This window comes from Cynocephalus volans, chromosome 8, assembly GCF_027409185.1.
Source record: "Cynocephalus volans isolate mCynVol1 chromosome 8, mCynVol1.pri, whole genome shotgun sequence".
Classification (NCBI taxonomy): domain Eukaryota; kingdom Metazoa; phylum Chordata; class Mammalia; order Dermoptera; family Cynocephalidae; genus Cynocephalus; species Cynocephalus volans.
This window is the reverse complement of record NC_084467.1, coordinates 3,344,539-3,372,124: the sequence shown is the minus strand read 5'-3', so window position 1 is coordinate 3,372,124 and position 27,586 is coordinate 3,344,539. Positions and strand designations below refer to the sequence as shown.

At 53.9% G+C, this 27,586-nt stretch overlaps 1 protein-coding gene across 1 annotated transcript in view; it reads right to left on the bottom strand.

The window, feature by feature from the left end:
• Positions 1-27,586, bottom strand: part of AJAP1 (adherens junctions associated protein 1) — a 64,157-nt gene that overhangs the window by 34,866 nt on the left and 1,705 nt on the right. The window contains exon 3 of the mRNA XM_063105688.1: positions 25,422-26,218. Within this exon, the coding sequence (XP_062961758.1) occupies positions 25,422-26,218 (797 nt within the window). The remainder of the gene's footprint in view (positions 1-25,421; positions 26,219-27,586) is intronic.

The following is a 27,586-nucleotide window of genomic DNA, read 5'->3' as shown; positions in this document are numbered from 1 at the left end:
TGCAGGGAGGGGAGGCCCTCACACAGCCATCCCGAATGGGCCCTGTTATTCAGGGGTCTCTCTCGACGTTTTAAATCTTCCTGGGCCAGGGCCTTGGGCAGAACAAAACTGCCTATTCGGCGCAGTGGTACGCAGCACGGTGCACTGGGTTCACCTGCCTGCAAGGTTTGGGGGGTGACAGATTCAACAGGAGAGTCCACAGTCTGCGCCCCCAGCTGGTCCCCTCACCCAATACATCTTCTCGTCTGACCGACGTGAATTCCTTCCTCCTCCCACACGCTGGGGGCTCGCACTCCAGCAATTACTTTTCTCTCCGTCTCCCCTAAGCGAGGGTCACGAAAGGAAAGAGGCGCTGCAGCAGGTGTCAGAGTAATGTGAGCCCAAAGTGCTTCTCCAGTCGTCCCCTCCTCCTAGCAGCAAGGAGGTCGGATCCCACCCCATGCTGTGAGGTTTCTGTAAGGCTGTGTTCCTGCTGCCGGCCTGCTGGTCGTCAGGTCTGGGGGAGAATCCCCGATAACCATGCAGCTGTCACCCCCCAGGGGTGGTCAAACGTGCTGAGCTCCATCCTTGTGAGCAAAGCAAGGTTCACAGGGGGGCTGGGTGAAGACGCTGCCGGGGACTGAGCTCCGTCCTCGGCTCTGATCAGGTGATGGCCGGCTGCCAAGAAAAAGCTGCCCTCTGTGGTGGCAGACAGAAGCCAGGTGGAGCCCAGGCACTCGGGGAAGAGAAGCACCATCCTCAAGGCCTCAGAAGCAGAGGATGCTTCCCGGGCCTTAGAAACTGCCCAGAAGGAGTGAGAATGTTGGCCCCAGCAGCAATCCAACTCCTCCTGGGGCTGCCCATCTCCTCCCTTCCAAGACCACCCAAAAATACAGCTCCTGCACTGCAGTCAGCACTGCCCATGGGAGGTCACCCCATGCAAGGCCAGTGCGGTCTGAGGCCATGTGGCCACAGGGCATGGCATTCATCATGGACAAGTTCCTTAATCTTAGTCTCCTTTTCCTAATTTGTAAAATAATTATGCAAAATAACTACATACCCCAAAGGGTCTGAGATGAGGCTGGACTAGTGTGTCACATCATGGTCCCTGCAGCCCTGGTGTGAAGCCCTACTCCACCCCATTGGGCTGTGTGACCTCGGGCAACTCACTTAACCTCTCTGGGCCTCTGTTTCCAGCTCTGCTGATCCCAGATCAGAGGAGCATCTACTTCCCAGGACAAGTCTCCTGCGCGCCTCACTGCGCGCCTCCCAGGATTTGATTCAAGTCAGGCCCTCAGAACCTGTCTGACGGTAAGAAAGCGACAGTCTGCGCTAATTGTTATTAATAAGGCGAGAGTTAGGAACAGGACCAGCTCTTCATTTCCCAGGGCTCAGCCAACGGGCCGCTTTCATCTAAGAAGGTGCAACATCTGTGCAAGTGTCTGTCTTCCTCTCCCCAGAACGAGTGCACAGGGTTCAGGGCATTCGCAGGTTTGTGTCTGGATTTTAATTGTCATGATTGAAGGGGCTTTTTGCAAATCGCTCTTGCTTTTCCTGGGTTGAGCAGAGTCAATACTCAGTACGTGATCGCTTACAAAAGCAGCTAATTGGAGCTTCAGCAAGGGCCCTGCTGGCGACAGGCACACCTCGCGTGAACTGCTCCATTCAGCGGCCCCCTCCCGCCCCCGTCTCCTTTGATCCACATCTCATAAGGGCATCTTGCCCTAGAATTATGAGCACAGAAATCAGAACAAGAATCTCCTGTGTTCTATTTCTGGCTCTGACACAGACAACTGCGGGTGGGCACATCGCAACACCAGAATTTTCTCTGGTCTCTGGGATATAGCACGAGTCACAGTGGCCTTCTCTCGCCCCTGACACCCAAAGTGTGGAGCGGGGGGGGGCGGTCATCCTGGACCACACCAGGGATGGGTCAGGATGAACTGGGTCCTCCCAGGTCAGGCCTGTTGGGATCTCCCCTGCTCAGGTGCAGGATCCGTTCTTCATGCCCTATTCTTCCAGAACAGCAATAACGGGCCTCTCGGAACAGAGAAGACAGCGGTTCAACTGGATTTGGTCCTCAGGGGCTCACATGCCTCACGAGGATGGGGTCTGAGTCTACACTACTGTTAGGGCCCCAGATCTAGCACACACTGTATTTTGGTCGGGTGAATGAATGAATGATTGAATGACTGAACGAGCAAATGGGATTCCCTTGGGCAGCTTCTCCCTGTTGTACGACCAGCTTCTGTTGGGTTCTAAACCCAGGATTCAGAAATGACAACTCTCAGGGCAGTCAGGGCCTTGGGCAAGCACAGACCCACATTTCCCTCGTGACATCTAAGTCTCAGGATGTACAGGCAGTGTCAAAGGAGCACTTGGTTTCTTAAAGAATAAGAACCAAGTGAAAACCCTGATCCAAGCCCAGTGGAGTGTGCCGGCTGCCTGCTGCAAGTTCCCAGGAGCAGAGGGAGATGGGTGGGGGCTGCCCTATGGGGGGAAAGGGGTGAAGGAAACCCCATTGACTCCTAAGGTAAAAATAAGTGTTTTAACAGCCTTTTAATTTTTCTCAATGTGAATAGATTCTGAAATACTCTGCTGGGCAGAGACGAATCCAGAGATCTTATTTTAGTTCATCTGCAGGGAATCTGGACCAGAAGAGGCCACTGCTATGAGTCCAGGCTGAGATGTCTATTTGGAGAAGCAGGTTCTCCGAGGATCTCCTGAGAACACCAGGGGAAAGCAAGGTAACAGCTCCCACTTGCAGGGCACGCTGTAACTCATCCAGAGCTCCAACCTCCACTTCCTCATGACCTGGGTCGGGCCTGGCGTGGAGGGCTGTCCCCAGTGCACTGATGAGCACACCGAGCCTGGGGACTATGACTCCCCCAGGTCTGGCAGGAGGGCTGGGGGTCTCCCTCACTTCATGCTCCTGCTAAGCTGTCCTGCACCTGCTGGCACGGTGGGGCTCCTGGGATGGTGGACAGCCAGTTCTAGCACCGAGAGGCTGTCTGCAGGCAGAGTCAGTTCTGCAAGCCTCCCTCAGCAGCCCAAGCTGAGGCACAATTTCCCGGGCCCTGGATTCAGGGGACAGCCTGTGGGCCATGTGGGGGAGGTGCTGGGGGGGGGCAGGTAAACTTGGAGGTGAACTCTCCAGCATCCATGCAAAATTTCACCCTCTGCGCCACCCCTGGAATGTGACCTGGAGCAGGGGAACCCACAGAACACCCCTGCAGTGAAGGGTCCTCTGAAGATAATGGCATCAGGATCCCTGGAACCTGCGTGGCCTCCTCAGTACATTCAGACCCGAGCGTCCTATCCCAGCCAGACCCCTTCTCAGGCTCCCTTGTGGAAGGGAGGGGAGTAGGCAGCCGGCCCCTGTCCCCACGTGGTATGGGGGCTCTCCGGGGAGGAGGAGGTAGCTGAGAGGCTCTCCTTGCACCTCAGAGGCCTAAGGAAATGTGCCTCCCTGCCTCTCCAGATGCAGCCCCGGCCCAGAGCACCTGCTGCTGCCATTCAGAAAGGAGGAGGCTCGCGGACGCCCGGGGACAGGAACAGGCCCACACCCTTCCCACTCTGTCCCTCAGCCAGCAGTTTTTAGGAGGGGAGGCATCCTGGCCACTGGGAGGGGCATCTGAGGGACGGCAGCATTGAGAAGAGAGCTGCTGGGTCACCCTTGGTCCCCTCTCCCAATGAACACTGGTGGAGAGCCCCCTGCCCTGCAGGATGCATCTGAGCTGAAGGAATCAGAAAGGGCCGGGCATGGAGTTGGGCCCCCCTTTTCCCCAGCAGCTGCCGGGTAAGAGCAGCCGCCCTGTGCGCATCTCTGTCCTGCGTCTCAGGCAGGCTGGGGGCCTGCAGCCCATGCAAAGAGCATCCGTGCTGGACTGCGGTAGTGCTGTTGGGCTCCTGTACATCACCAGCTAAGCTTTCAGGAGACAGACCCCCAAACCACCTGCTCTCCCTCCTTCTCAAGCTGTCCCTGTCACTGATAGGACAGGATTCTTCCTCTGCAGACTGGGAATGCCCCAAGGTCCCTTGGCCTGCCCACCTGTCAGGTATGACATCCCATACCCTTCTTAGCTCTTTGGGGACACTTATAAATGCAAAGAGCAGGGCTGTAGACCTGCCCCGCGACGACACTGTCCTGAAGGAGTCCGAGTGAATGTCAGCTCTTCGGTTACTTTAAAAAACAAAATGAAGAAACAGTCAAATGTTTTCACGTAAAAGCATTTGCAATCTTCTTTTAAGTTTGGGAGTTGAGTCTGTGAGTGAGACTAAAAGGAAACAGCCAGGGGAGCAGCGACGTACTTTATGCTCAGGGGAAAGGAAGGCGGCAGGCGAGGTGTGATCCAGCCAGGCAGGGAGGTGAAGGCTTGAGCACCGGGTGCAGGAAAGGGCTGGGGCTGGGCAGTTTGGAGCATCTGCTCTTTCTGTGCCCCTTGGGGTGGCCACACCACGTTCACCTGACAGCTGCTCCAGAAACACTGGAGTCTGGACAAGGACCTGGGGCTGCCTCTGTCCAGCAGGTGTGGCTCAGCACCAAAGGGTCAAAACAGCTGGTGTTTTCCTCCTGGAAAAGATGCGTCCTCTCGTTGGGTTTCTGGCCTGAAAGGCAGCCTCAGGGTGGACGGCACCTTTACCAGGTGCAGAGCAGGGAGGTCCCAGAGCAGTTCCCGATATCTGGGTTAATAGGAGACACCATGTGCCTTCCAGGAATCGACTGGCACAAAGAAGTTCAGTGAGAGAAGCAGCGGTTGTGTTTTTGCTTTTCTTTCAAATGTGTCAAAATGAGAGCCAAGGAGAGAGGCACGTGCTTTCTCACCGCCCGTTCCTTCTCCAGGCAGCAGGTTGGTGAGCCACCCGTCATTCCCGGCTTCTGGGACAGCGGTGCCAAGCTGCTCGGCCTGGAACTCTGTTTGTGTTTTGTGTTCTAATTTTAACCCAGAAGCCAAAGTGAACAGTACAACCGAGGTTCACAGGACACCTCTGCTGCAGGTGCAGCGGCAAGCTTGTCTGTTCCCCGTCTCCTCCTCTGGTAGGATGTTAAACAATCCACTGTGGTCAAGGAAAACTTCCCGAAACTTCTGTTCTCGTAGGTGGAGACTCTGCAGGTGCTTAGGCGGTGACGACCCACCCAGTGGGGCCCCCTTCCCTCTGTGGACTCATTACCAAATACCTCTGTCTCTGCAAGACTTGGCTCTTCTGGGGCCACACAGGGGTCACGGATCTGAGAAGAGCTATAATTTGCTTAGCAGTGGGATGCAGAATAGAGGGGAGGACTTTCATGGGCTGAGCAATGTCCCCCAAAAGATGCCAAAGTCCCAACCCCCAAAACCTGTAAGTGAGACCTTACTTGGTAAAATGGGTCTTTGCCGACTTAATTAAGGATCTTGAGATGACATCATCCTGGATTATCAGGGTGGTCCCTAAATTCAATAACAAGTGTTATGGGTTGAAATGTGGTCCCCCCACAATTCATATGTTGAAGTCCTAGCCCACCAGTACCTGTGAATGTGACCTTATTTAGAAACAGGGTCTTTACAGAGGTGATCTGCAAATGCTCGGGGAAAGGGAAGACCACAGGCGAAGTCCGACCCGGCCAGGCGCGAGACGAGACGCTCAGGCACCGGGGGCAGTTCTGTGTGTTGCCCAGGGGTCTGCTCTCATGCCCTCTGGGCATCCAACTTCCAGGTCATTAGGGTGGGCCCTAATCCAATATGACTGGTGTCCTTATGAAAAGGGGAAATTTGGACACAAACACACACAGAGGAAGGTGACGTGAGACACAGGGAGAAGACGGCCACGTACAAGCCAAGGAACACCTGAGGCCACCAGAAGCTGGAAAGTGGCGTGGTATAGTCGATTCACCCACAGGCTCAGTGTCACCTGCCGACACCTTGACCTTGGACTTCTGGCCTCCAGGCTGCGACAGAGTGAGTTCCTGTTGTTTCAGTCTTTGGTGCCTTGTTATGGCAGCCAGAGCAGACTGACGGGGGTACCCGAGACAGAAGGGCCTTCTCCCCTCCCCCTCTCACAGTGCCCTCAGTGGCTCCAGTCAACATGTTTCCATGATTAAGCAGCAGCAAGTCGGAGCCTGGACAGCTCATCAGCTCTTCCTGCCCACAAAGCTCAGCACCCAGGAGCTGAAGGACCTGAACACGGGAGCGTGAGGGGCGGTGACTGGCAGCCACCTCCATGCCCAACGCTGGAGATCCAGGCGCCGGGTTAGTGCGTGGGGCAGGGTGACAGCCACGGGGGCTCAGACCCCTCCAGTGATTTCCTTGTCGACCTGAGCCCCCGAGCAGGAGAAGGGGAGCGGGTCCATACACTGGTCTGAGAGGCCGGGCCGCTTACTCATGGTGCAGGAAGTCAGGATGACTCAGGTTACTAAATAATGATCTGCGTCTTGGCAGTGATGTGTCATTTATCTCAATGATTTTTTTCCAGGACATATCAGAACAATCGGCTCCGCGCTGGCCAGGGCTGGAAGGAGCAGGGGTGCAGTGGGCAGTGCCCTGGGGTCCACAGGCCCTGCCAAGTGTCCAGCAAGGGCTAATGGGCTCCCATGCAAGGAGTCGAGGCAGACGCTGGGATGGCTGTTGCTGGGATGGGAGTTCAGATCAATCACCCTGTACTCCATAAGAAGCGCCAGGTGCTCAGCCCGGGTCCGTAGGGGTCTGGCGCTCCTCTCCAGGCGGGCAAAGGCAGCAGCTATCTCAGCCGGCTGAGGGCAGCACACCTGGGCCCGTCACCATGACCTTCAGTTTTTCCTGCATTCACCCCTTCAGCCATTCAAACCCACTTATGGCCCTTGCTAAGTTCCAGACTGTGTTAGTTATCTACACCAAGGAACAAGTTACCATAAACTTTGCAGCTTCAAACACCACCTGTTTATGATCTCAATTTCTGTGCCTTGGCTGGGTCCTCTGCTCGGGGTCTCAGGAGGGGAAACAAGGCCCCCACTGTGGCCGGGCTGAGTTCTCATCTGGAAGCTCGGCTGGGAAGGGCTCACTCCCCAGCTCATTCTAGGTGTTGGCAGAACTAATTTCCTCATGGCCGAAGCACTGAGAGCCGGCTTCCAGCGGGCTGACGGTGGGGACCAGCCTTAGCTCCTTGAGGCCTGCAGACCCCTGCCACCTGGGCCTCCCACAGACCCCTTCAGAACGCAGCAGCTGCTTCCTCAAGGCCAGCAAGGGAGGGTCTCCCTGTCTTAAATAACTAAGGTAATGGTGGGATGGTGTCCCTCGCCTCTGCCATACTCCAGAGGTGTGGGCACCAGCAGGTGGGCAAGGTAGGGTCGCCTTATTATCTGCCCTGCACCCAGGCCCTGCATCAGGCACAAGGGACATGTGTCAATGGACGTGTGGCTCTGCTGCCCAGGGATGAGAAGATGGTTGTAGAGACAGACTTTTAGGCAACAGTGCCCACACACTGCAGAGGAGGTCAGGGCAGGTGACCGGAGGGGACCTGGAACAGGTGGCTGTGTAATAAATATTGCCTGAGGGTATATGAGCTTCTCAGCATCACTGGGCAGACGGAGGGATGGAGGCAGTCACGACAGGCCAGGAGCACTGAAGACGGGGGAGAACCTGTGGGCTCTGGCGGGGATGAGGTGGGACCAGAGGCCACACTGTTCTGAGGTTCCCTGGGGCTCCTCACCAGCCTTTCTGACCACAGCCAGGGGACACTGACATTAGGCTGTGGCGGGTGCAGAGGACTCCCCTCATGACATTCACCCTCCTGATCCCGGGAAAGGCCACTGGTGCACAGAGAGCTGTGCGTGCCCCAGCTCTGAGCCGATGACTCACGGCCGAGCAGATGCAACCCAGATGTGGAGTAAGTGCGATCAGCTGCAGGAGGCAGCTCGTGCCCCAGGGGCTGGGCTCTGGGGCCTTTCACGCAGGGATTCGACATCCAGAGAAGCCACGGTGGAGAGGCAACCATGATGAGGGGTTCTCAGCTGTGATTCGGGTCATGCCTTTGCCTCATGGAAGCTGTCACTTGTCTGTTTTCTGTCCTTTTTCACAAGACGGGGAGAAGCACTGTTGCCCAAAGCCGAGCAGACGGAGGAGACCACAGAGACGAGGCTCGGGCGCAGCGCTGAGCTCAGCACCTGCTCGGCAGGGCAGGCTCCAGGCCCTGGGCTGCTGTCTCCGCACCTCCCGAGACCTGTGTGTTACAGACAGGTCTTCTGAACGCAGCTTCCTGGGCCCTGCCTGTGTCAGGAGTTTTGTAGAGTGGGGACCAGAAATATGCATTTTAAACCAGTTCCCCAGGCCACTCTCATCCTCACTGTTATGGAGGCTTTAAACCCGCCTTCTCTGGGTGGACAGAATCTAGCTGCCTCCTCCTGCCCAGACCCTCCCCCAGAATCTCCTCTAGGCTCCCAAACTTGCCATCCCAGCAGCACCCACTCCCCACGGAGAAGCCCCACACAACTCCAGGAAGCAAACTCTGCTAACCTCGCCTGGCTGCTGGGGTGAACCCTCCCCCTAAATTATGCCATTAGGAAGCTGTTCTCCTCCTGCAATACCAAACGATGCTGGAGTGTTGAATGCACGCAACCCAGACCACTGCGAGTTTCTGATGCGGCCCCCCAGAGTGGTCCCCTCCACAACATGCACACAGAAGCGAGTCAACCCTCACAGCCTCTAAGGTGTTCTAGGCACTCTCCACCCGCCTCTCCGTCCCCATTGTAAGGGGGGGGTGACGGAGCTGCATGTCCTCGCCCGCCCCCAAGGACTCCAGGTCCCCAGGCACCCTCCACTTCACAGGATGGAGGCCACTCCCCAGGGGGCCCATGGGCCTGGCAGGCGGGGAGGTGCTACAGACTGAAATGAGTCTTTCCAAAAATATCCCCCCTCTCCAATTTAGCCTAACGTGACTGTATTTGGAGATAGGGCTTTGAAGGAGGTAAAGTAACATGACGTCGTTGGGGTGGGCCCTAATCCAACAGGACTGGTGTCCTCGTAAGAACAGGAGATCAGGACACGGACATGCACAGAGGGACGACCTCATGCATTCACATGAGGACAGGGAGAAGCACCGTAGCCCAAGCCGCCCTTGCCCTCTGCAAGCCGAGGAGAGAGGCCTCAGGGGGAACGAGCCTGCTGCACCTTGATCTCGGACTTCCAGCCTCCAGGACTGTGAGACAAGGAATTTCTGTGGTCTATGCCACCCAGTCTGGGTGCTTTGTTAAGGCAGCCCGAGCAGACTAACACAGGAGGCCTGGGTTCAGGCGGCTAAGCAAGCCCCCACGGTCCACGGAGAGAGCTGGTGGCCGCCAGGGTGAGCCGCCTCCCGCGGTGGCTGAGGCCTCTGAGTTCCGTGCCCTCCCTGGAATGGGGAGGCTTCGGCAGAACAGCTGGGCTTCTGGGCCAGTCCTGGGTCTCTCTCTCCCCCACGTTCTGTTGTCCACCCTATTCCTCAGCCTCCCCCATCACGGGAGCTCTCAGTACCAGGACTGTCTCGTCATAGCCTTGTCACAGCTGTGGATGACGCTGGCTTCCATCCCAGCCCAGAAGCTCCAAGAAGGCAGGAGAGTTCTGTGCTGTGTCCCAAATTATTCCACAGCTGATCTCAGGGTCGCTAGGTGGGGAAGGAAGGGCGGTAAGCAGGGAAGCCTAGCTTAGGAGTATTAACTCAGGACAGGGCCACGTTACACCTCTCACTCCTGAGGCTCAGAACGCTCTGTGACACGGCCAGACGAGGACTGCCTGCAGACCAACACGCTGCCACCCTTCTCTGCCCAGCGCCTCCGGCCGTGGCTTCTTCCGCCCCCTCTTTCTCCCCCACGCCCCATCACAGCTCCTGTAGGAAATCGGGAGTGAAGGCGTCTGCAGACCAGCCCAGAGCCTCTGCATTCTAGTTGGGGGTTCCCTTTAGTGCATGACTCCACTCCAGAGATGGCAAACTTTTTCTGTAAAGGGCCAGAGAACAAGTACTCTGGCCCCCGTGAGTTGTACTGTCTGTGCTGCAACCACCCAACTCTGCCACTGAAGCATAAAAACAGACAGGCACCACGTAAACAAATGAGTGTGGCTGTGTTCCAATAAAACTTTACTTACAAAAGCAAGTGGAGGGCCAGTTTGGCCCAGGGGTCATCATTTGCCAGCCCTGCTCTGAGTCCTATAAAACTCTAAACTTGACACTCTAATGTCCCACTACTGCTAGCTAAGCTCATAGACAGTGAGGTCCACCCCTGATAGCTGCCTCAGACCTCAGGGCCACTGGAGATGAGCTTCCCAAAGTTCAGTGATCCGTGGAACACCATCCTGATAGGCTCTCCACATTCAGGGTCCTGTGGCCAAATGAGTTTGGGAAACACTGTCAACTCTCTTTTGCTCGAGGTGGTGCGTGGTAAACATCTGCACATTGGTGATACCACCAGTGGGAACATGTGTACATTCCCATAACAATAGCCCCAGGAATTAGGAAAACCCGTTCACCTTTACGTACTGTGTCCTCCCCAGACATTTCTAACAAAAATGTTAAAGTAAAAATGGCATTGGAAGGAGCACTCTGGGGCCCGCTCACTGAGGAACTGTGCCCTGATGCAGATGGGTCAGGTGACCTGAATGTGACCTGGGGTCAGCCACTAACATGCAGGGGGATCCTGAATAGTGTGGCCTCTTTCCAAGACATGCACCCACTTTGAGGGGAGGCAGGGGCCCACCAGACAGGGTACCTGTTCATCAACCATGTCCCTGTTGAGCATGTCACCTGCACAGTCCTGGCCAGGCACAAGGGGGACCATGAACAGATGGACACGGCCCCATCCAGTGAGCTTAATTCATGAGAGCTCGTGCATTCATGAGACATGGAAGGGTTCCTAGGACCCCACAGACAGAAGATACCACCCAGCCTGGATCCAAATCCCCTACCACAGGCTGCTGTCTAAACCCAATGGTGGAGCTAAGCTGACAGCCCCCTGCGCTTCCCTGGCCCCCTTGAGCCAGAGAGTGGCACGTGGCTTTTATGGTGGGGACATTTGACTGGGCTGACTGCACATGTGGCTCTGCTCTGCGTCCGAGGGCGGGATGGTCCTTGCAGGAGAACAGTACCTGCCTTCAGTCTGGATGTTGGTGACTTTCAGAAGCACAGGACATCATTACCCTGTCTCTCCTTTTCATTTCTTCTTTCTCTGTCACATTAAAGGTCTAAAGACCGGCACAGCACTCCAGCACTTAGGACCCATCCCTGCAGCTACCACTGAGCCCAGAAGTTGCATTTTTAAAAAACTGTTGAGAACATGGGTATAGTGCCAGCTGTGGGCCCAGCAGGGTGTGAGGAGCTGGGGTGCGGGGGTGCAGGATTGGGGGGTCTATGTTTGTTGCTGCCCCTCAAGGAGTTCCCAGCTGGGTGAGCACCCGTGGGAGGTGCTGAGCACTCAGGTGACACTCGCTGTTACTGGTACTGCTGGGCCAGGCAGACTGGACATCTGAGCAGGTGCCTGTACTGTGAGAGGCTTCATGACATTGAGACAAACCACCAGCAGGTCCCAGGGGTGGGGACTTCAAAGGGAAAAGGGGTGGAGGTGGGGGAGGTGGGCGAGCACAAGCCCAGTCACGGAAAGGCCCCAGGACAATCTTGAGGGTCCCAGCAGGACCTCCACTCCCTCCCAGTCCCCAGCTGCCAGACAGGGGCCTCCCAACCTGGGGGGTGGTGGGGGATTTTAAACATCCCCACAGGATAAGCTGCTCACAGGAAGAACTGATAGCTGGGGCCGTGGTCAGAAGGAACCTCCAGGAGATCTTGGTAATGGGTAACTGTCCTGCCCCCTCCCGTCACTCCAGGCTCTGCCCCACAAGGTGCCCACCCCAGGGCAGTCAGGGTACAGCACAGCAGGTGAGAGTGTCTGCTCTCCAGGGAGCGACAGTGCACTTGGCCAAGCCAGGTTGGTTCAGTTTCCCCCACTGTGGCATGGAGGGTCTGGACGGTCCCCAGCCCTCCACTGAATGTCCAAGGAAGCCCACGTTGCTGCTGGCCCTACCTGGCTCAACCCCTCCTGAGTCCAGTCTCTGTTGATGAGCCAGTCCCCACTGGCCAGAAGCTTCTGCCTGTCTTGCTAAGAACAGGCAGCTGACCACTGACTGGTCTTCGGTGGCTTATATTCCCCACTGGTACTAAGCCAGCCCTGGGTCTGGGGTCCCCACACAGGCCAACTTAATGCACATTCCCAGCAAAGTTTGGGCGTCAGAGGGGAAGGTGAGAGGCGGCTGCTTCACTTCTCAGCCAGGCCTGAGCAGGAGCAAGGCGGTTCCAGCAGTGGGATCGAGGAAGCTGTTCAAGGGGGGTGGTCTGGTAAGCCCTGCGCCTTCCACCTGGGAAGATGCCAACACGTGAGTCAGCATGGGAACGCGAGGTGCGGGCAGCACCTTTGAGCCGCAGCCCGTAGCCACAGCCCAATCTGCATTCTTTCTGCTCTGCCCATATCCATGTGACTTGACCTCGTGTGTGTCTGCGACCTCTGCATGCACCTGGTTCCTCTGCGTGCCCCTGCAACTTCTACTTGCACCTGCGACCTCTGTGTGTACCTTAGACGTCTATCTTTACATGAGACCTCTGTGTGCACCTGCGACCTCTGAATGCACCTGCGACCTCTGTGGTGAACTCTGTGTGCACCTGGGGCCTCTGCGTGCACCTGGGGCCTCTGCGTGCACCTGGGACCTCTGCATGCACCTGCAACCTCTGCGTGCACCTGCGACCTCTGTGTGCACTTGGGACCTCTGCGTGTACCTGTGATATCTGCATGCACCTGTGACCTCTGTGGTGAACTCTCCGTGCACCTGCAACCTTTGTGTGCACTGCAACCTCTGTGCATACCTGGAACCTCTGTGTTTATGTGGGGACTTCTGTGTGCACCTGTGACCTCTGTGTGCACCTGCGACCTTTGCATGCACCTGCGACCTCTGCGTGCACCTGCGCACTGTCTACACCACCTGGGGATGCTGTTCAGCAAGAGCTGGCACCTTGTCTATGTTGTTCACCATGGACTTCTCCTACTCCAACTATTATAGATTCTCACAAGTAAAAAGGGGAAAAAGTCTGCCCTCGGGATGGGATGCAAGATTTCCAAACCAGTTTTCTCATGAACGCCTCTCAGCCTCTCTGCAGCAAGCACAACTTATCACAGCCAGACTGAGCACAGATGTCAGCATCACCGACAGACAGGGCTGATTCCTGTCTTCTTCAGGACATGGCTTCACAATGTTCCTATCCCCCTGCGTCATCAAGTTCCATTCTCGACTGGATCGCTTACATTGGGTAAGACAGGCCTTACTTCTCCCATGTTAAGAAAAATGGCAAAACACAGAACCCAAATTCTTGTCCACCTTTGTGATCTTCCGACTACTGTCTCCTTTTCTCCATTACCTTTAAGAGCAAACTCCTCAAAATACTTGGTTCCACCCACCACGTCCACTGACTCACCTCCTGTGTCCCCTGGAATCCACTCCAGTAGGGCTCTGTCTTACCAGGTCTCCGATTACCTGCACCTTGACAAAGGTGACGGTGGCCTCTGGTCTCTTTCCCACCTTCAGGAGCTCGGACACAGGTGCCACTCCATCCTCTGTCAAATGCTTTCTTCTCCAGGCTCCCACGGTGCCCCCTGCTGCTCCCCATCGGCTCTTCCTCACTGCTCCCTGATTCCCCCAGTGCCCTGTCCCATCTCTGCTCGTGCTGTCCACTGCATCCAGGCGGTCTCAACTCTTCCACAGCCTTCACCCACACACCAGCTTCTACTCCTGGCTGGGCCAGCCCCCCTGAGCTGTGAACTCATAAATCCAAGGAGTTCCCACAGACGCCTCCCTTTGGATGGCCAGGAGGGTGGCTTCAATTTAACATGGCTAAAGGCCACCACTGACTGTCCTCTCCAATCCCCTGCCCACCAGGCTCTCCCCATCTCAGCAAGAGGCACCACTTCCAGTTAAAGCTTTGAGTTGCTCAGACCAAAAACAGGGGAGACCTTCTAGATTGTTCTCTCTCTCTCTGCCCCACATCTGATAGCTCTTTAAGTCCGATAATGCTCCCTTCAAGTGGGAATCTGCCGCTGTGTCCCCATCCCTACACAAGTGTGGAGGTCGTCACCTCTTGCCCGGGTTCCTGCCACTCCCAAGACTGTCCTGAGAGCAGCTGGGTCCTCCTGCAGCACCTGTCAGACCATGCCACTCCTGAGTGTCTGGGGACTCCCCATCATACTTAGAACAAATCCCAAACCCTCGTAATGGCCTCCAGGTGTCCCCAGGATCTTGCCCCAGCCCCCACCTCCAAATCACTGTCACCCACCACACTGGGGTCTTCCCATCTCGGCTTCTTTGCCCCACCTTCCTCTCCCCTCCTCCTCCTCATTCAGGTCTCATCTGGACGACCACCTCCTTGGGGGACCTCCCAGACACACTCGCCCTCCCACCCTGTCTGCATCTTCCTCTGTCTGTCTGTCTGTGTGTCTGCTGTACCATTTGTCCTGCTGTCACCTCAGTGTGAAGAACATAGCAGGTGCTCAGTGAACACTTTCAAACAGATGAACTCATGAATGAATGAATGAGGGATCTGCAGGGGACAGGCTAGGAGAGTCAGGCATTTTGACCTCTCTGGTCAAGCTCAACCCACTCTGTGATGAACACGAAGAGGGGCTCCCTTTTCTCCAAACCTAGGGGCTCCCTGGGGCTCTGGGCAGCTCTGGGCTGGGGCGGGGAGTGGACAGTGGGCCGATGCGCTCCCTGGCCTGCCTTCTCCAGCAAAGCCGGGGGTGGAGGCAGGATGAAGGGTGGGCGTAGCCTCCGAAGGAGAGACCCCCAGACACTCCTGACCCTGAGGTAAGGGTGGCTCAGTCAGAGCTGAGGAAAGCCTCCGATTGCAGGGGGCTGAATGGCAGACCCCCAAAAGATATGTCTATGTCCTGAGCCCCGGAACCCTTGACTGTGGCCTTATTTGGAAAAAAGATCTTTGCAGATGTGATTAAGTTAAGGATCTCGAGACGAGATCACCCTGAATTTTCCGGGTGGGCCCTAAATCCAATGGCAGGTGTCTTTATAGGACAGACAGAGACACAGGAGAAGGCCATGTGAAGACAGAGGCAGAGGCTGGAGTGACGCTTCTGCAGGCACAGGGCTGCCAGCAGCCACCAGAATATGGAAGAGGGAGGAAAGGGCCCTCCCTAGAGCCTGTGGAAGGGGCATGGTCCTTCTCACATGGTAGACTTCCACAGTCCTGCTGCACGTTCCCACAAAAACACTCTGAGCAAGGTTGTCATATGCACTGACATTCCCCAGAATGCAACCACCGTGTAAATCAAAAGATGATATTACTTTGTCCTGAACATCACAGAGAGTCATTCACCATTTTGAAAAGTCACCTGCCCTTAATGTCAGAATATGCACCTGTCTCAGCTGGTGTGGCTGTCACGATCCTGGTGATGCTAAACACAGGGAACAGGCTTTGCCTGCCGCATCTCTCCATCTGGTGACAACAGGCCTGGGCACTTACACTCACACAAACAGCACTTTATCGTAAGTCACTGTCCTTCTTATTTCCTCTACACTGCCCTCAGGGCACTATACTGAGTTTTGAAACCCACTAGTATAGGCAGACTCTATTTCTGTGAACAGGTGCGTTGTTAGCGAGTGATAGCGAGTGGCAGGGCATTCCAAACATCGCTACAAAGTTGGGCTCAGGGTCTGCCAGGGTGACGGCCACTCTGGACTTTCCTCCTCCTCCCCTTGGTGGCCTTTACCCAACCCATGGTTCTCCAGCAGCCCCTCTCCTTGTGGTCTTTCTTCCTGCTCCCCACCCTAGATAATGATGATTTTGCCCTGCTTGCGGAGGTGGGAATAAGTGACGGGGACCCAGGTGTAGTACTCAGTGGCTCAGCCTTGGTCCCAGGCCATATCTGTCCTGAGATGAGCTGTTGGCATTTTTGGAGAGCGTGTGGCTCCGAGATTGCAGGGTGCTGCCGCCCACCCTGCCATGGCTCTGCTGATGGAGAGGCCCTCCTGGAGTTTCTAGGAGGGCCAAGAGGATGAAAAAGATCAGGAACTTCCTAATGAATAAAGCAATCGACTTCCTCCTGGATCTGGGCCCACACTTGGGAGTCTTGATGCTTCAGGCAGCAGGAGTGTGTGTTGGGAGGGTCCCCGAGCCCCGAAGGGCTCCCCCTGGAATCATGGTCTGGGAGTCAGGAGAGCTGGGTCCCAGCCCTGAGCCGCTCTCACAAGGGTCTCAGTCTTTCTCAGCTTCAAACGTCCTCCCCCTCCCACGTCCTAGGGTGGTTTTCAGAACAGCCAGGAGGCCAGCATGCGCTTGGCACACTGGAACGTGTTGTTTGGGCTACTTACAGGAAGTCAGTGTGCGAGGACACTGGGGGCCATGAGCCTGCCCACTGCAGAGGCCCCACCCCCACCCCATCCTCATGGCAGTGTTCGCACGAACCACGTGTTGGGGGGGCGTGGACCTGGCACATCGGGGGGTTGTTGATGGCTTCCTGCGGTAGGTCTGACTGCCATGACGAGGACCACAGCCTTCCAGAGCAGGGAAGGGTCGTGACATGGACAGAACAGCACTGAGCGGGCAACTGTACTTCCTGATGGGCTTTGGGGAGGATTCTGGAGGAGACAGAGCACAAGCAGCACTTTCCCCACAGCACCGTTCAGTGTCCCCTGCGCAGCCACGAGGCAAGGTGGACTTGCATGCATCTTAAAGGCCTCTTATCAACTAGTGTTGTCTGAATACTCACTGTGGTGCCGAGCTTTCCACATGAGTGGACATAGCCCAGCCTCAGAACAACCTTATGAGAGAGAAATTACTTCCCAGTTTTGCAGGCATGTAAGCCAAGGACCATGATGTCACATGGTAGAGCCAAGGGCTTGCTGCTGGCGGCCAACAGCAGGCAGCCCTAGGTTCCACCTTGGCCAGGCAGGTGCTCTCTCTCCGCCAGCACCAGCTTCGTCCCCAACTCGTGCTGCCCATTGTTCTCCTCCACGGGCAGATTCTCAGCCTCTGCTCCCGTGACAAACTGGCTTTCCCCGCTGCTGAAAGAAACTTCTGGAAGGAGAAAGTTTACTTCTCTATTCTTGCTGATCTTCACCCCCTTGCAACAGACTGAGAGGTGAGGTTTGCAAGATGCACTGAACTGCGTAGAAAGCAGAGACCCGAAGCCTCATCTTCACGTCCAACCACACGGTGCATCTGTCCATCACGCGTCGGTCTGCCGTGATTTTGGCTGAGTCTCCAGAACTGGGTGGCAGCGACAGGCTGGGGAGCTCTCAAGCGTTACCTGGAACTCAGCTGCTGTGAAGGTGAGGCTGATGCCTCTTCTACAGGGAGTATTCGCATGTGGACCTGTCAAGCTAGACATTGTGATCCCTTGGCAGGGGCTGAGGAGGGGGTTTACCCAGGAGAAAGGCACCCGTCACCCCAAAATCCAGTCCAGTCCATGGCCATCTCCCCCTCCTGGCCCCAAGCTTGCCTGTGCACAGGAACCACTGATCTCATTGCTGGCTTCCCAAAGGACTGCCAACTGTGGATGCTGGAAGGAGGGCAGGCAGCCCTCTCCAAGGCCACTGCTCTAGCTACAAAAGAAGAAACACTGGGGTGCACCCATTCTTGGGGAAAATCAGTGCTGGAGGAGGGGCCTCAAAGGTCATCTTATCCACATCTGTTCTAGAGGTGGGGGCACTGAGTCCCGTGTGGCTGCCACTCAGCCCAGTTCCCTCCAGATCTGGGCTTGTAGAAGCTCTGCCCACTCTATTCCCCCCCCCCCCCGCTCACTGCCATCTGCCCATGCCCAGCCTCCTCATCATCAGGACCTGGCTCCAAGAAACCTCACCTGGCCCTTCCCACCTGCAATGGTCCCCTCCTCCTTTGAATCTGTGTTGCCAGGATAACTGGTAATTGACGAAGTTAGTGACGTTTCCTTTACAGTCCTTACCTGTCATTTCTCGCTTGTGCAATGATGTGCCCTTATTGGTTCTGCTTTTGCAGACAGCTTTTTAAACTCTCTTTTAAACTTCTCGAAAAGAGGGTGAGGGGCCATGCTTTCCATCATCTCCTGCTCCCCCCTCTAAGGTATGAGTTTCCTATCAACCAAGTGTAGAGTTGATGATTTATTGAATACACGATGAAGCCAGAAATTCTAAAATTGGTCCTCGTATCACAGTCAAATAAAAATTCTAAAAATGGTGTCCTGTCTAATACTTAATCTCAATGCTCAGAGTCGTTCCACTGTGAGTGGATGAAAACCATGAATTCAATCCACTGTATATCAAATGGATCTGTTATCAATCCAGTATTTAGTAAAATGCACGCTGTAAGGTGCATACGCATATTCTACTGGAGCGTATTTCATGCAATTCCCCGATGCCTGAATAGCCAGTCAGCAACCCTACCTGTCCCATTAAAGGACATCAGTTTCCAGGTGGGGGGTGTCAATGAAGGCGCCTTCCTGCTGCCAACTCCCCAATAGGACAACAGGCAGAGGCAGCCCTGGAGGGCCTGAGGAAGGAAAAGAGCCCAGGAGAAAGGAACTCAGCAGCTCCCAGGGAGGAAGTGCGTTAGGGTAGACACACGGTTCAGCAAGGGTTAAAGAACCTTCCCTGATCCCCAACTTGCTCTTAAAAGGAAAATGAGGCCCTGTTGGAACAAAGACACTTCAGAAGCACAAAACACAGTAAGTTGGAGCAAGGAGCACGTGAAAGGGGAATAAAAGGAAGCCTAGGATACAGTCATCTCCAGAAGAACCAGAGGCTGGACTTTCATGAGTCGGAGCGTGTTTATCCATATGGGGTGAACCCAGCTTTGCTCATCAGAAGCAGCGGGAGTGCTCTCAGAGGCCGTGCGGGTCCAGAGAGTTGCTGGCCAACACATGAGCTCCCCCATGACCACGAACAGCGTGCACGGGCCACCGTCCAAAGCCACAGCTTGCAGGACCGGTCATGCCACCTCTGTTCAGAAAGGCCCAGTTAAGACCCTACAGACCAGCCTCGCCATCTGAAGAGTCTAGGACGCCTCATGCAGCTCCAAATGCTCATTTGTTTTTTGATGCTCTTATCCCAATTCAAAATTTTTGAAGTTCATGAGTCATTTGCTTCAAATATCTTTAAATTAAGGACAGATTCACTCCCCTGGCAGCAAACACCCAGCAACTTAATTAAAAGGGGCTCACATTTAAACTGCCATTGCAGCTTTAAACAGAAGGGGAAGGAGCCTGTCTCTCCCTGTTACATCATCTCCTAATTTCCTTCCACTCCAATTCTGGTATTTGGAAAATATTTCATTGTCATGAGACTTGCTCCCGAGGTTGGCAGGCCTGTGCCTCTCCTCAGGTCAGCTGACTATCAGTATGCAGAGAAAATGACAGCAGCCTGTCCCTTGTGTTTACAAAGGGACACACCTAAAGGACACTGAAGGCTCTCCTGGTGAAAAGGACAAAGCAACTTGGAAATCATCCCTGGAAATGCATGAGTTGATTCCAATGTAAAAACTACCAGGCAGGACTCAGAGACATTTGAGCCATTGTATCCTTGAGCTGCTGGATGTCACGAACACGTGATTGATCGAATGGGGACAAACCCTAAATGATGATGGGGACCCTGTAGGGCTTCACGTTCTCTACTGGGTGGTACGCCTTCCGAGAGATGCAAACATGGACAACTGGGGAAAGCACCAGATATGTCTGAGCAGCTGGGGAGTCACGGAGCCAGGTGCCAACTTACAAGGTCTAAGAATGAACACAAAGGTTCAGTAAGCCTGTACTAATCACCAGCTGTATGCCAAGCACCCATGTCTCAGGCATTCCCACAGTGGGCATATTCAGGAACAGAAATCAATTGGCTTGAATTCCCTACAAGCTTGCTTTATGAGCTCTAAGGAAATGATTTTCTGTTTTTCTCCTGGGAGATTTTGTGATTGCAGATTCAAAACATGACCAGCAGGAGAGCTGTCATAGGAAGATGGAGCTGCACTATGGGGAGCCCTCCTCTCTTGACCTCATGTGAACTTCTGACCCATGTGACGGTCACCCTCTGCCAGCACTCATGTGAGGCTGGAATCCAGTGCTGCTGGAAACCTGTGCCAGGTGATTTTCCATCCCAAGCAACTCCTGGCTAGCACCATCTACACCTCTGCTGCACAGAGCACCAAGGTCAGGGATGAAGCCTCAATGACTGCATTAAATAACCCCTCAAAGCTGGTGGCAGTTAATCACACAGTGATAACAATCAGTATTGTCATCATCATCATCACCATCATTATCACCACTGTCATCACCACGACCATCACCATTATATCATCATCATCATTATCTGTGTCACCACTATACCACCACCACCATCATCATCAACATCATTATCACCACCAATGACATCATCACCATCATGATCATCACCATCATCACCATCACCACCATCATCATCACCATCATCTCCATCATCATCACCACCATCATCATCTCCATCATCACCTTCGCCACCATCATCATCTCCATCATCATCACCACCATCATCACCACCATCATCATCATCTTCATCATCATCATCTTCATCATCACCACCATCATCACCACCATCATCATCACCACCAACAGCATCATCAACATCATCACCACCATCATCATCACCATCATCATCACCACCAACAGCATCATCATCAACATCATCACCACCATCATCATCACCATCAACATCACCACTATATTATCACTACTATCATCATCACCACCATCATCACCACCATCATCATCATCTTCATCATCACCACCATCATCACCACCATCATCATCATCTTCATCATCACCACCATCATCATCTCCATCATCATCACCACCATCATCATCACCATCATCACCTTCACCACCATCATCATCTCCATCATCATCACCACCATCATCACCACCACCATCATCACCACCATCATCATCACCATCATCACCATCACCACCACCATCATCATCAACATCATCATCACCATCATCCTCATCTTCATCATCACCACCATCATAGTCTCCATCATCATCATTACCATCATCACTACCATCATCACCACCATCATCACCACCATCATCATCTTCTTCATCATCACCACCATCATCTCCATCTTCATCACCACCATCATCACCACCAACAGCATCATCATCAACATCATCACCACCATCATCATCACCATCAACATCACCACTATATTATCACTACTATCATCATCACCACCATCATCACCACCATCATCATCACCATCATCACCATCATCATCATCAACATCATCACCATCATCCTCATCTTCATCATCACCACCATCATAGTCTCCATCATCATCATTACCATCATCACTACCATCATCACCACCATCATCACCACCATCATCATCTTCTTCATCATCACCACCATCATCTCCATCTTCATCACCACCATCATCACCACCATCATCACCACCAACAGCATCATCAACATCATCACCACCATCATCATCACCATCATCATCACCACCAACAGCATCATCATCAACATCATCACCACCATCATCATCACCATCAACATCACCACTATATTATCACTACTATCATCATCACCACCATCATCACCACCATCATCACCACCATCATCATCACCACCATCATCATCACCACCATCATCATCACCATCATCGCCTTCACCACCATCATCATCACCATCATCATCACCATCATCACCACCATCATCACCACCACCATCATCACCACCATCATCATCACCATCATCACCATCATCATCATCAACATCATCACCATCATCATCATCTTCATCATCACCACCATCATAATCTCCATCATCATCATTACCATCATCACTACCATCATCACCACCATCATCACCACCATCATCATCATCTTCATCATCACCACCATCATCATCTCCATCATCATCACCATCATCACCACCATCATCATCACCATCATCATCACCACCAACATCACCACTATATTATCACCACTATCATCATTATCACCATCATCACTGTTATCACCATCATTATTATCATCATCATCATCACCGTCATCGTCATCATCACCATCACTGTCATCCTTACATTAACAGCAGCAAACACAGACTGGGCAGCTGTTGTGTGCCCGGCACTGAGCACTTGGCATGCACTTTCTCTTTACAACAATCTTTGCAACAATCTTAGGAGATGGGTAACTATTATTCCCACTGAAGCACAGAGAAGACAAGCACATTGCCTGTGCTCACATAGCTAACATGAGGTGAAGTCAGGAGTTTAAAGGCAGGCGGTGGGACTCATAACCATCACCCTAAGCCGCTGGGAGATTTCCCAATTACTTCACCTACAAGGGGATTCCTGAGAGAGAGCCCTTGTACATGAGATAGCCCTGCTATTTCACGTAATGTTAGTTCCTGACGGATTTCAGAGTGCACCAAATCACCAGCCACCTGTCCTTTCTGTGCCCAGCAATGCCTGTACAACCAATAGACAGAAAAATGTAACATGCCCCTTCCAAACATTTTTCTACAGAAGCAAAAATAAAACTCATAAATCCTAAAACCTAATTCCAAAGGTCCCTTTTTGGACAACAGAACTGACTTAAGGAATGCTTAATATCACTTCTGAAAACTCCAAGTCCAGATTTCAGGGTGCCCCGAACAATAAGTGAGCAAAGCTGGGTGTGTCTGTGATGACAAGACTCCTGAGTCCATGGTGGCCTGTTCTGCCTTTGTCACTGGCAACCTGCGAACCACTCTTGCTGGGTATAAAAGCAACAGATGCGTATGAGGATTCTTAGGGCCGGGCTCTGTATTCTGTGCTGTGTTGATCCACTGAAGCCTCACAGCAACCATGTAGGAGACCAGGAGAGAAGAGACCTTTCCCAGGGTCCCACAACTACGTGCAGCAGAGCCCAGATTTTCCCCTGAATCTCCATCCTTGAGGCACATGCTGCTAACCACAGCACTGCATGGCTTCCCAGACTGCAGCGCTGGGGTCCCCAAGACCACTCTTGCTGCTTTAAATTCTGTCCGAGAATTGTAAACAGTGGTCACACTCCACAAAGAGTTGGGGGCCCAGGTCTCCATCTGAGGACTGTTGAGACAAAGGGGTCTTGGGGGAGGTCAGTCCTCTGCCCCACCACCCCTTTCATCCAGGAAACCTAAACAGTTCAGTTTTCCTGCCCAGCACCACAAGCCCCTTCAGCTGGGAGTTCCACATAAGGAGTGTATGCAGCCTGTTCCCAGTAGTGCAGGCAAATAGCTCACTTTCTCTACCCCTAGTCAGTTCTTCCCAGTGTCTAACTTGAATTGCTCCTGCTTGAGTCTAATTTACTACGGAGTACCAGTTGGGCTGTGACAAACTGGCAAGGGGCCTCATCTCTGCCTTTCTTCTCTTCCCTTCACCTTGGCCTGGAAGCTCAGGCCTGCCGTTCTGCCCCCAATGAGGGCTTCTGTAAACCGCCTTCTCCCTTCCTTGCAGAAGGCATCGCTTCCCAGAATTAACATTTCCCTGCATTAGAAGCAAATGCACATATTTTCTCCCTTTTAAATTTGTTTTGTTAAACAAATTAATCTAGCACCAGACTATATTATGAGGAACCATAAATCTTTTCCAAGATAAGCATCTGTCGCATTAGATTAGCAACGTCCAATGTACTGTGAATTAATTTGCTAAGCCTTATGACGCTGTCCCGGGCGTTTAACTTTAGTAATAACAAATGTAATTTGGAAGAAACGGGAACTTGTTCCCTCATCCATGTATATACAGTAAGTGACGTGTACTCAGAAGGTGACATAAACAAGAGTAGCACTCAGTTCTACTATGAAGATGGCTTGCAAATTTATTGAGGTAAAAACAAATGTTTTGTAAAAACTGCTCGTAGCTCCTGACACAGGTGATGAACTGTGGGCCCCGAGTTTCTGGAGATTCCTAGAGGGAGCTACGTGGGAGGTGGCTCATGCAGGGCCCCCCCGGACCCTCTCCCAGGGCATTCCCGAGCTCGGATCCCCCATCCCTGTCTCTGGCATCAGCATGGAGCTTGCATTCTGCTTTCACGGATATGTTGTTCTCTAGGGATCTGGAGCTTGGAATAAAAATTGCAGGTTCTCCTGTCCAGGTGAAGGAAGGAAATATGTCACAAGCTGGAGCACAAAAGCCACTCACCCCCTGAAAACCTGTCCAACTACTGACCACTGCCTGCCTGCACAAGGTGGGGAGGAGCCATGCCAGGACACAGTTTCTAGAGCGGATGCCAAGGCCAGTGACACAGTGCCAACCAGGCTGCAGAGAAACTCCGAGGAGCAGCTCCCTTCCTTCCCCTGGATTCTGAAGAGGCCCATGTAGGGCCCACGGAGTCTGAGCCCTTGAGGGTGTGGAGAAGCAAGCTGGCAGGAGCCCCCACCCCTTATGTGCCAATGCCCTGGTATCTGCATTCTATTTTACAAAGTCAGCAAATACTGCTATCTGTCTGGGATGTAAATGCACGGATCCTAGTTGTGAACTTCTGAGTCATCGTGGAGCACATTAGCAGAGACAGAGGAAGCTGGAGGCAGGCAGGGACAGTGGCAGGGGATGCCAGGCTCCAAGCTCGCTCCCCCCAGGCCTCCTGTGAGTCCTGGTGCACCTTAGTGCAGGCTACCGGTGTGGGGACAAGCTGTGGCCTGGGCTTGAGTTTCCAGGGCTACTCCTTTTCAGGCAATTGGAGGACGAGGCATAGGAGGAAAAAACCAAAACAATGTGGAAGGAGATATTTCAAAGGCAAGGACTGACATCGTCCACATGCAGCTAGAATAACACGGCAGAAGAACTGAATCCGCCTGTTCTGATCTCCGTCTCCCAAGCACCCTGCTAACCCTTCCCCAGGGAGAAGAACTCTGCAACCGGAGTCCCAGTTTGCAAAGCTTCAGTGACATTGCTGGCAGTTCTTCCTGCTATATAAGGTGACTCCTACACCTGGACCCATTCTATCTGGCAGTTACCCCACCCCCCATAGGGACCACACCTTTGAGGGATTTTGAAGACTCCACAGGGCCTCTTAACTCCACCATGAGATGTGCCGGCATCTCACTCCCCGGCCAGCCCCCAGAGACCAAGTTCTGTAATTCCAGAAGATGTGGCTCTGTGTCCGGCAGGGAGCAGCTGGCCCCTAGCACAGGCATGGTGGGTACAGAGTCCTCTCCTAGGCAGACGCTAGGGAAGAAAGCTCTCTCCCCTCTCACATCCACCCTCCGTCTAGAGCACAAGCTGTGCTTGCCAGTATACATGCGTGTGCAAGATCACGGACACAAAACACCCCATCTCTCCCCAAGGCCCCACACCCCACTCTTGGCTCTTTGCTGTTGTTCAGATTTTGCCACTGGGAAACAGAGTCCCACAAAGCAACCTCACCCCTGGAATATCAGCACCCTGATGAGCCACACCCCAAGCCCCCCATGCCAATCAAGCCCAAACCAGAAAAGAGGAGGCCGTACCTGAGGTCTCCCCTAGAATCCTTGGGGGCTTGTTGTCTTTCCCATTGTTGCTGGGACTGGCAGAAGGCTCCGTTGTGCTAACCCCAACAGGGATCCTTGTCCGGGGACCCAGGGACTCGGTGAACCCCTTAGTCTGCAGCGTCATGGAGGTGGCCGTGGTAGCCATGGTGGTGGTGGTGGCAGCCACAGTGGTCTTGCGTGTTTGTAAGATGGAGACCGTGGTGGGGCCATAAGCGCCCGGAAACGTGTTAGTCTCCAGGATCTCCTCATCCCCCGTGGGACCCCAGGCGATGAACTCCGTCTCTGTAGTGGGCCTGCCGCCTCTGAAGTCAAAACTGCTGAAACCAGCCCCCTGCAGGTGCCGCCTCCCCCTGCGCAAGAGGGTCTGTTCCGTGGCCCCACCGGACAGGGGGGATGAGAGCGAGGAGGCGGCAGCCAGGGAGGGGTTGGATTTGGCAGCAGCTGGAGGCCTGGCCAGCCCTGCTTTGGGCCCAAGGGCGGCCACCTGGTCCCGGGGTCTGTGGGCTCGCCTGGCCCGGAGGGCCTGCATTTGGCCGTGCAGCCGCTCTGCGCGGGGTGGCCGAGGGCTCCACACGGGCACAGGGACCCGCGCCTGCTGTCCACTTTTCAAACTCCACAACCGGGGCGGCCGGTGCGGTGGCCGCGGCAGGAGCCGGAACTCAGGGCCTGGGCCCAGGGACTCGCAGGCGGGGAAATCCACGGCAAGCTGAAACATGGCTATTAATATCCAAGCATGGCTTCCCAGGTGGCAGCCCGGCCAGCAGATGGACATGGAGCTGTGCAGGAAAGAGAGAGAGAGGTCAGTAGGAAGTGGGCCATGGCTCACTTCCGTGACAAGGACACTCTTGCAGAAAGCGCTCACTGAACTTCACACGGGGTTTACTCTACTTCAAAGGCCAGCTCGTGAAGGTTTATCCATCAGCATCTGATAGAAACGGTGCCAGCCACATGTTTCTAGAGAGCTCTTTCCGGGCACCTCCATGGCCAAGTATCTTGCAGGGCACACAGCCAGTGGATAAACCAATAGTCCACTTCATGGGAGGGAAACTAAGGCTCAGAAATCCCCCAGAGTCAGCCCTGACCAGATGACCTTAAAGAGCAGCCAGTCCCCATTTCCGTATGCCCATAATAAAACGGAGACACCCAGCGGACACAAGGGGAGTCCACGCAGAACCGGCCCTGGCCTCCGCCTGGGACCCCAGGGCTCTCTGCCACACGACACAAGTTCACTGACTCTCAGTGTGATTCGGCCCATCAGACCCCACGTGGGGCATAAGAGAAGGCATTTCCTGAGCACCACGACCTGCCCTGCACTTTGCAAATGCCCCTGGCTCCGCTCTCCCCCTCCTATCTGAGCTGAATATGCATATTTTAAAGCAGGCTTGTTGCCTTAAACGCAGGACACCGGAAAAGCCTCATATTTTTGGCCTCCTCTGGCTTTCACACGGGAAAATGAGATCTGCTCTGGGTAAGCCAAAGGTTTACTGACGCCGAAGTGTTGATATTTCCGTTCCCCCTGTTTATCTGCAGTGCAGGTGCCCTTTGAAGCCCTGTTATCCACCTCCCTAGCTCCGGGAAGGCTGTGGAAAGGTGCAACCTGGAGAGGGAGGCGGGGGATGACTCTCAGCATAGCTGAGCTGCAGGGGATGATGGAGACAGGAGGCAGGGGGTGTCCCCACCCGGTCCCCCTTGTATGGCTTGGTTACCGGGCCTGGAGTTCTAGACCGGTGGACACTCAAGTACCACGTGGGAATCCAGAGCACAGCACGAAGCCACGTGGAAGGGCTTGGAGGATCCGGCCCACGTTCCCTATTCCACCAGCTAGATAATTGAGGAATGATTATAGGTGTCATTCAAAGTCAGTCCTTGTCACCAACTTCACATCTGAAAGTTAAAACGAATCCAAAACCTTAATGACTGTTGCAGTGGAGTGGGTGAGGGGGTTCGGGTGTGCTAAGTCGCCATCCCACTCAAAACCAGGCCTAGAAAAACGAGTTTGGTAGTTTTTCATACGGTGTCACATGACATTAAGAAGAAATGAATCAGTGTGTGTGCACATCATTGCACGTGTGGGTGTCAGGGTGTGCAAGTGTGCACGTGCGAGTGTGCACAGGTCAGTGTGCAAATGTTGATGTATTTACATG